At 33.7% G+C, this 10,274-nt stretch overlaps 1 protein-coding gene across 1 annotated transcript; it reads left to right on the top strand.

Moving 5' to 3' along the window:
- The first annotated feature begins 8,431 nt into the window (after positions 1–8,431).
- LOC144855712 (uncharacterized) lies at positions 8,432–9,976 on the top strand. Its single transcript, XM_078713629.1, has 2 exons — positions 8,432–9,444; positions 9,512–9,976. Exon 1 carries the CDS (start codon positions 8,869–8,871, stop codon positions 9,412–9,414), a length of 546 nt encoding a protein of 181 aa, XP_078569755.1. The 5' UTR covers positions 8,432–8,868; the 3' UTR covers positions 9,415–9,444; positions 9,512–9,976.
- The last annotated feature ends 298 nt before the right edge of the window (positions 9,977–10,274 follow it).

Genomic DNA, 10,274 nt, shown 5'->3' with positions numbered 1-10,274 from the left:
AAAATGGTCTAAAACGTCTCCAAATACGATATTAGGCTATTGTATGCACTTTGTTGTTTTTGTGTAAAAAGTTTTATCGAAATGCACAAATTGGTCAAAAATGTCTCCAAATGCGATTTGAAGCTATTTTGTGCACTTTTATGTTTTGGGTGAAAAGTTTTATCGAAATGCACAAAATGGTCTAAAACGTCTCCAAATACGATATTAAGCTATTGTATGCACTTTTATGTTTTTGTGTGAACAGTTTCATCGAAATGCACAAAATGGTCTAAAACGTCTCCAAATACGATATTAAGCTATTGTATGCACTTTGATGTTTTTGTGTGAAAAGTTTTTTCGAAATGCACAAAATGGTCTAAAACGTCTCCAAATGCGATAATAAGCTGTTGTATGCACATTGATGTTTTTGTTTGAAAAGTTTCATCGAAATGCACAAAATTGTCTAAAACGTCTCCAAATACGATATTAAGCTATTGTAGGCACTTTGTTGTTTTTGTGTAAAAAGTTTCATCGAAATGCACAAAATGGTCAAAAATGTCTCCAAATGCGATTTGAAGCTATTTTGTGCACTTTTATGTTTTGGGTGAAAAGTTTCATCGAAATGCACAAAATGGTCTAAAACGTCTCCAAATACAATATTAAGCTATTGTATGCACTTTGATGTTTTTGTGTAAAAAGTTTTTTCGAAATGCACAAAATGGTCTAAAACGTCTACAAATGCGATTTGAAGCTATTTTGTGCACTTTTATGTTTTGTGTGAAAAGTTTCATCGAAATGCACAAAATGGTCTAAAACGTCTCCAAATACGATATTAAGCTATTGTATGCACTTTGATGTTTTTGTGTGAAAAGTTTTTTCGAAATGCACAAAATGGTGTAAAACGTCTCCAAATGCGATTTGGAACTCTTTTGTGCACTTTGATGTTTTTGTGTAACCAAGTTTCATCGAAATGCACAAAATGGTCTAAAACGTCTCCAAATGCGATTTGAAGCTTTTTTGTGCACTTTAATGTTTTGTGTGAAAAGTTTTATCGAAATGCTCAAAATGGTCTAAAACGGTTTCAAATGTGATTTTAAGCACTTTGATATTTTTGTGTAATCAAGTTTTTTCGAAATGCACAAAATGGTCTAAAACGTCTCCAAATGCGATTTGAAGCTATTTTGTGCACTTTGTTGTTTTGTGTGAAAAGTTTCATTGAAATGCACAAAATGGTCTAAAACGTCTCCAAATACGATATTAAGCTATTGTATGCACTTTGATGTTTTTGTGTGAACAGTTTTATCGAAATGCACAAAATGGTCTAAAACGTCTCCAAATACGATATTAAGCTATTTTAAGCACTTTTATGTTTTTGTGTGAAAAGTTTCATCGAAATGCACAAAATGGTCTAAAACGTCTCCAAATACGATATTAAGCTATTGTATGCACTTTGATGTTTTTGTGTGAAAAGTTTTTTCGAAATGCACAAAATGGTCTAAAACGTCTCCAAATGCGATAATAAGCTGTTGTATGCACAATGATGTTTTTGTTTGAAAAGTTTCATCGAAATGCACAAAATAGTCTAAAACGTCTCCAAATACGATATTAAGCTATTGTGTGCACTTTGATGTTTTTGTGTGAAAAGTTTTATCGAAATGCACAAATTGGTCAAAAATGTCGCCAAATGCGATTTGAAGCTATTTTGTGCATTTTTATGTTTGGGTGAAAAGTTTCATCGAAATGCACAAAATGGTCTAAAACGTCTCCAAATACGATATTAAGCTATTTTATGCACTTTTATGTTTTTGTGTGAAAAGTTTCATCGAAATGCACAAAATGGTCTAAAACGTCTCCAAATACGATATTAAGCTATTGTATGCACTTTGATGTTTTTGTGTGAAAAGTTTTTTCGAAATGCACAAAATGGTCTAAAACGTCTCCAAATGCGATAATAAGCTGTTGTATGCACATTGATGTTTTTGTTTGAAAAGTTTCATCGAAATGCACAAAATGGTCTAAAACGTCTCCAAATACGATATTAAGCTATTGTATGCACTTTGTTGTTTTTGTGTAAAAAGTTTCATCGAAATGCACAAATTGGTCAAAAATGTATCCAAATGCGATTTGAAGCTATTTTGTGCACTTTTATGTTTTGGGTGAAAAGTTTCATCGAAATGCACAAAATGGTCTAAAACGTCTCCAAATACGATATTAAGCTATTGTATGCACTTTTATGTTTTTGTGTGAAAAGTTTTTTTGAAATGCACAAAATGGTCTAAAACGTCTCCAAATGCGATTTGGAACTCTTTTGTGCACTTTGATGTTTTAGTGTAACCAAGTTTCATCGAAATGCACAAAATGGTCTAAAACGTCTCCAAATGCGATTTGAAGCTATTTTATGCACTTTTATGTTTTGTGTGAAAAGTTTCATCGAAATGCAAAAAATGGTCTAAAACGTCTCCAAATACGATATTAAGCTATTGTATGCACTTTGATGTTTTTGTGTGAAAAGTTTTTTCGAAATGCAAAAAATGGTCTAAAACGTCTCCAAATGCGATTTGGAGCTCTTTTGTGCATTTTGATGTTTTGTGTCAAAAGTTTTATAGAAATGCTCGAAATGGTCTAAAACGGTTTCAAATGTGATTTTAAGCACTTTGATGTTTTTGTGTAACTAAGTTTCATCGAAATGCACAAAATGGTCTAAAACGTCTGCAAATGCGATTTGAAGCTATTTTATGCACTTTGATGGTTTTGTGTGAAAAGTTTCATCGAAATGCACAAAATGGTCTAAAACGTCTCCAAATACGATATTAAGCTATTGTATGCACTTTGATTTTTTTGTGTGAAAAGTTTTTTCGAAATGCACAAAATCGTCTAAAACGTCTCCAAATGCGATAATAAGCTGTTGTATGCACATTGATGTTTTTGTTTGAAAAGTTTCATCGAAATGCACAAAATGGTCTAAAACGTCTCCAAATACGATATTAAGCTATTGTATGCACTTTGATGTTTTTGTGTGAAAAGTTTTTTCGAAATGCACAAAATGGTCTAAAACGTCTCCAAATGCGATTTGGAGCTCTTTTGTGCACTTTGATGTTTTGTGTCAAAAGTTTTATAGAAATGATCGAAATGGTCTAAAACGGTTTCAAATGTGATTTTAAGCACTTTGATTTTTTTGTGTAACTAAGTTTCATCGAAATGCACAAAATGGTCTAAAACGTCTCCAAATACGATATTAAGATATTGTATGCACTTTGTTGTTTTTGTGTGAAAAGTTTCATCGAAATGCACAAAATGGTCTAAAACGTCTCCAAATCCGTTTTAAAGCTATTCTAAGCACTTTGGTGTTTTTATGTTAACATGTTTTTTCGAAATGCTCAAAATGTTCTAAAACGGTTTCAAATGTGATTTTAAGCACTTTGATGTTTTTGTGTAATCAAGTTTCATCGAAATGCACAAAATGGTCTAAAACGTCTCCAAATGCGATTTGAAGCTATTTTGTGCACTTTGATGTTTTGTGTGAAAAGTTTCATCGAAATGCACAAAATGGTCTAAAACGTCTCCAAATACTATATTAAGCTATTGTATGCACTTTGATGTTTTTGAGTGAAAAGTTTTTTCGAAATGCTCAAAATGGTCTAAAACGTCTGCAAATGCGATTTGGAGCTCTTTTGTGCATTTTGATGTTTTGTGTCAAAAGTTTTATAGAAATGCTCGAAATGGTCTAAAACGGTTTCAAATGTGATTTTAAGCACTTTGATGTTTTTGTGTAACTAAGTTTCATCGAAATGCACAAAATGGTCTAAAACGTCTGCAAATGCGATTTGAAGCTATTTTATGCACTTTGATGGTTTTGTGTGAAAAGTTCCATCGAAATGCACAAAATGGTCTAAAACGTCTCCAAATACGATATTAAGCTATTGTATGCACTTTGATTTTTTTGTGTGAAAAGTTTTTTCGAAATGCACAAAATGGTCTAAAACGTCTCCAAATGCGATAATAAGCTGTTGTATGCACATTGATGTTTTTGTTTGAAAAGTTTCATCGAAATGCACAAAATGGTCTAAAACGTCTCCAAATACGATATTAAGCTATTGTATGCACTTTGTTGTTTTTGTGTAAAAAGTTTCATCGAAATGCACAAATTTGTCAAAAATGTCTCCAAATGCGATTTGAAGCTATTTTGTGCACTTTTATGTTTTGGGTGAAAAGTTTCATCGAAATGCACAAAATGGTCTAAAACGTCTCCAAATACGATATTAAGCTATTGTATGCACTTTGATGTTTTTGTGTGAAAAGTTGTTTCGAAATGCACAAAATGGTCTAAAACGTCTACAAATGCGATTTGAAGCTATTTTGTGCACTTTTATGTTTTGTGTGAAAAGTTTCATCGAAATGCACAAAATGGTTTAAAACGTCTCCAAATACGATATTAAGCTATTGTATGCACTTTGATGTTTTTGTGTGAAAAGTTTATTCGAAATGCACAAAATGGTCTAAAACGTCTCCAAATGCGATAATAAGCTGTTGTATGCACATTGATGTTTTTGTTTGAAAAGTTTCATCGAAATGCACAAAATGGTCTAAAACGTCTCCAAATGCGATAATAAGCTGTTTTATGCACATTGATGTTTTTGTTTGAAAAGTTTTTTCGAAATGCTCAAAATGTTCTAAAACGGTTTCAAATGTGATTTTAAGCACTTTGATGTTTTTGTGTAATCAAGTTTCATCGAAATGCACAAAATGGTCTAAAACGTCTCCAAATGCGATTTGAAGCTGTTTTGTGCACTTTGATGTTTTGTGTGAAAAGTTTCATCGAAATGCACAAAATGGTCTAAAACGTCTCCAAATACGATATTAAGCTATTGTATGCACTTTTTTGTTTTTGTGTGAAAAGTTTTATCGAAATGCTCAAAATGGTCTAAAACGGTTTCAAATGTGATTTTAAGGACTTTGATATTTTTGTGTAATCAAGTTTTTTCGAAATGCACAAAATGGTCTAAAACGTCTCCAAATGCGATATTAAGCTATTTTGTGCACTTTGATGTTTTGTGTAATAAAACGCACAAAATGGTCTAAAACGTCTCCAAATGCGATTTGAAGCTATTTTGTGCACTTTGATGTTGTGTGTGAAAAGTTTCATCGAAATGCACAAAGTGGTCTAAAACGTCTCCAAATACGATATTAAGATATTGTATGCACTTTGTTGTTTTTGTGTGAAAAGTTTCTTCGAAATGCACAAAATGGTCTAAAACGTCTCCAAATGCGATTTGAAGCTATTTTATGCACTTTTATGTTTTGTGTGAAAAGTTTCATCGAAATGCAAAAAATGGTCTAAAACGTCTCCAAATACGATATTAAGCTATTGTATGCACTTTGATGTTTTTGTGTGAAAAGTTTTTTCAAAATGCACAAAATGGTCTAAAACGTCTCCAAATGCAATTTGGAACTCTTTTGTGCACTTTGATGTTTTTGTGTAACCAATTTTCATCGAAATGCACAAAATGGTCTAAAACGTCTCCAAATGCGATTTGAAGCTATTTTGTGCACTTTAATGTTTTGTGTGAAAAGTTTTATCGAAATGCAAAAAATGGTCTAAAACGTCTCCAAATACGATATTAAGCTATTGTATGCACTTTGATGTTTTTGTGTGAAAAGTTTTTTCGAAATGCACAAAATGGTCTAAAACGTCTCCAAATGCGATTTGGAGCTCTTTTGTGCACTTTGATGTTTTGTGTCAAAAGTTTTATAGAAATGATCGAAATGGTCTAAAACGGTTTCAAATGTGATTTTAAGCACTTTGATTTTTTTGTGTAACTAAGTTTCATCGAAATGCACAAAATGGTCTAAAACGTCTCCAAATACGATATTAAGATATTGTATGCACTTTGTTGTTTTTGTGTGAAAAGTTTCATCGAAATGCACAAAATGGTCTAAAACGTCTCCAAATCCGTTTTAAAGCTATTCTAAGCACTTTGGTGTTTTTATGTTAACATGTTTTTTCGAAATGCTCAAAATGTTCTAAAACGGTTTCAAATGTGATTTTAAGCACTTTGATGTTTTTGTGTAATCAAGTTTCATCGAAATGCACAAAATGGTCTAAAACGTCTCCAAATGCGATTTGAAGCTATTTTGTGCACTTTGATGTTTTGTGTGAAAAGTTTAATCGAAATGCACAAAATGGTCTAAAACGTCTCCAAATACTATATTAAGCTATTGTATGCACTTTGATGTTTTTGAGTGAAAAGTTTTTTCGAAATGCTCAAAATGGTCTAAAACGTCTCCAAATGCGATTTGGAGCTCTTTTGTGCATTTTGATGTTTTGTGTCAAAAGTTTTATAGAAATGCTCGAAATGGTCTAAAACGGTTTCAAATGTGATTTTAAGCACTTTGATGTTTTTGTGTAACTAAGTTTCATCGAAATGCACAAAATGGTCTAAAACGTCTGCAAATGCGATTTGAAGCTATTTTATGCACTTTGATGGTTTTGTGTGAAAAGTTTCATCGAAATGCACAAAATGGTCTAAAACGTCTCCAAATACGATATTAAGCTATTGTATGCACTTTGATTTTTTTGTGTGAAAAGTTTTTTCGAAATGCACAAAATGGTCTAAAACGTCTCCAAATGCGATAATAAGCTGTTGTATGCACATTGATGTTTTTGTTTGAAAAGTTTCATCGAAATGCACAAAATGGTCTAAAACGTCTCCAAATACGATATTAAGCTATTGTATGCACTTTGATGTTTTTGTGTGAAAAGTTTTTTCGAAATGCACAAAATGGTCTAAAACGTCTCCAAATGCGATTTGGAGCTCTTTTGTGCACTTTGATGTTTTGTGTCAAAAGTTTTATAGAAATGATCGAAATGGTCTAAAACGGTTTCAAATGTGATTTTAAGCACTTTGATTTTTTTGTGTAACTAAGTTTCATCGAAATGCACAAAATGGTCTAAAACGTCTCCAAATACGATATTAAGATATTGTATGCACTTTGTTGTTTTTGTGTGAAAAGTTTCATCGAAATGCACAAAATGGTCTAAAACGTCTCCAAATCCGTTTTAAAGCTATTCTAAGCACTTTGGTGTTTTTATGTTAACATGTTTTTTCGAAATGCTCAAAATGTTCCAAAACGGTTTCAAATGTGATTTTAAGCACTTTGATGTTTTTGTGTAATCAAGTTTCATCGAAATGCACAAAATGGTCTAAAACGTCTCCAAATGCGATTTGAAGCTATTTTGTGCACTTTGATGTTTTGTGTGAAAAGTTTCATCGAAATGCACAAAATGGTCTAAAACGTCTCCAAATACTATTAGACTAGGCTATGAATGAGGTAGGTGCCACCCGGAGAGGTAGAAATTCTCATATGACTTTTCTAGACCAGTTTTTTCTGGGGAATCCAAATATATTGGGTAAACGGGCTGTAACCTGAGAACTTTCGCGTGAGGGCGCTTTTTTTAAAATGGCTGCCAGTTACAGTAGACTATGATATCTTGGCAACCACTGGTCATAGAGAGTTGATTTTGGTGTCAAATTGTTCGGAATGTACATGTTCCTATTTGATGTAATAGAACATTTTGTCCAGAAATGGCCGGAAATACCTCTATTGACCTTTGACCCAATATCTAACAGATATCATATCTCCGTAACTACTCGACACAGAAAGTTGTAATTGGTGTAAAACTCTCCAGAATATAGATGTTTATATTCAAACTAATAGAACATTATATGTAAAAATGACCGGAAATAACGTTACTGACCTTTGACCCAAAATGCAAGACATTTCTCCTATCTGATCATGTTTAGTAATATCTTGTCAATTAATTCATTTTGTGCCAATTGGAGGTTGACATTCTCATATTATTTTCTGGACCAGTTTTTCATGTGCAATCCGAATAGATGAGATAAATAAGCCATAACAATTAGGCCAGGAATTTAATTCTTTTACTACATACATGCTTCCCTTTAGTGTTTCAGTCTGTATGTTGTGTATTAATCTTCAAGATTGCTCACATCACTGCAATCTGAAAAGTATTCATATTCAATATGTGTAAACAGTTCCTGGACATCCGCGGGCATCACTGTCTCAATCCATTTAGGCTCCATTTGTTCATTCCATCCATTGTGTGTACTGTTGTTGACAAAATCATTGACGTCTGCTGATTGCCATTCTTTAGCAATGAAGTTTGCTCTAAGTATATGAAACTCAAGGGTCTGCTGACATGGTGGCAGTAATGATATATCTGTATTCTTTCTGTTGAAGATATCATGTCTTGCTTGATTTACACTTTTCCCCTTCACTCCATACAATAGTGAAACATACTCTTCCAAGTTCTTCATACAACTCTTTTGATGGAACATCTGACACTCCAAGGTTGCAGAATGTGTCAACAAATTTTGCTTTTTATTCCAGAAGCTTCCAGCAGGTACGTTTTCCTGTCCGAAAGAAAGCGGAGTTATAATCGTTACCTGTGAAAGCATGGAATCCAATAAGGGATGATTTCTGCACTTTTGTTAAATCAATGTCACTCAATTTCAGTACCTTTCGATATTTCCCAGTGTTTGCCCTGGTAAGATGTAAATGTTCTGATTAATGCCATCAAGTCAACAATATAGGCAATGACAGTAGCCTTTGCTGGCAGTGCTCGACCAGGATCCATAACATCATCTCACTTTATTTTCGAATAGTGGGAAGAAACTTGAAATCAAGGCAAATGGGAAAGTAAAAGTAATAGAAGCTAATCGGGATGTTTTAGGAAAGCTTCTTGCCACCTCAACAAAGCATGGTAGAATAATTGACTTTAAGAAAGCCTTTGAGTATCCACTTACCCCTGTCCCGCTAAGCCTGGCTAATGCAGATGGGACAAGACGAACAACTCAGAAAAGTGTCCTAATGGAAATTCTCATCAAAAAAAGTTCAACAGATGTTATGGATTATGGTCGAGCACTGCCAGCAAAGGCTACTGTCATTGCCTATGTTGTTGACTTGATGGCATTAATCAGAACATTTACATCTTACCCTGATACGTACGAGGATCTTGCAACAAAAGTTTTCAACAGCATCCCTAAAGGATACAAGCGTGTTGATATTGTTGCCGATGCATACTTGCCAAAAAGCATTAAGTCTGTTGAGAGAAACAGACGCGGTATTGCACCAAAAGTAATTGTAAGCTCAACAATATCAAAGTTGCCCCGTGATTTCAACAATTTCCTTGCCAGCGGCGAGAACAAGAAGACCAGATTGATTGAGCTTATTCGCTGTGTACTAGTGTCAAAGAAAGAAAGTATTCTAACAGATATGAGGAGTGATGTTATCTACTTTTCATCGTACAAAGAATGCATCTACGTTACTAACAGAGATGTTGTATTGGTTCCGGAGCTTATAGTAGCCAAGAAGAAGCCGACACGAAAGTCATCCTGCATGCAAAGCATGCTTTAACAAATAACAATCAAGGCGTAGCAATAATTCGTTCCCATTATGGAGACATTGATATTCCAGTCATTGCACTATCTCATTTCATAGATGATGGGCAGAGGGTAATTATTAAAAACAAACACTGGGAAATACCGAAAGGTACTGAAATTGAGTGACATTGATTTAACAAAAGCGCAGAAATCATCCCTTATTGGATTCCATGCTTTCACAGGTAACGATTATAACTCCGCTTTCTTTCGGAAAGGAAAACGTACCTGCTGGAAGCTTCTGGAATAAAAAGCAAAATTTGTTGACACATTCTGCAACCTTGGAGTGTCAGATGTTCCATCAAAAGAGTTGTATGAGGAACTTGAAGAGTATGTTTCACTATTGTATGGAGTGAAGGGGGAAAGTGTAAATCAAGCAAGATATGATATCTTCAACAGAAAGTTTTCCAGACACAACAAGATTACAGATATATCATTACTGCCACCATGTCAGCAGACCCTTGAGTTTCATATACTTAGAGCAAACTTCATTGCTAAAGAATGGCAATCAGCAGACGTCAATGATTTTGTCAACAACAGTACACACAAAGGATGGAATGAACAAATGGAGCCTAAATGGATTGAGACAGTGATGCCCGCGGATGTCCAGGAACTGTTTACACATAATGAATATGAAGACTTTTCAGATTGCAGTGATGTAAGCGATCTTGAAGATTAATACACGACATACAGACTGAAACACTAAAGGGAAGCATGTATGTAGTAAAAGAATTAAATTCTTGGCCTTGTTATGGCTTATTTATCTCATATATTCGGATTGCACATGAAAAACTGGTCCAAAAAATAATATGAGAATGTCAACCTCCAATTGGCACA

The sequence above is a fragment of the Antedon bifida genome, chromosome 11 (genome assembly GCF_963402885.1).
Source record: "Antedon bifida chromosome 11, ecAntBifi1.1, whole genome shotgun sequence".
Lineage (NCBI taxonomy): Eukaryota > Metazoa > Echinodermata > Crinoidea > Comatulida > Antedonidae > Antedon > Antedon bifida.
The sequence above is the reverse complement of the archived record's forward strand: the minus strand, read 5'-3'. Positions and strand labels throughout refer to the sequence as shown.

What these genes read in the sequence shown, in the direction of transcription:
- LOC144855712 (XM_078713629.1), top strand. Translation starts at nt 8,869, where the DNA reads ATGGAAATTCTCATCAAAAAAAGTTCAACAGATGTTATGGATTATGGT.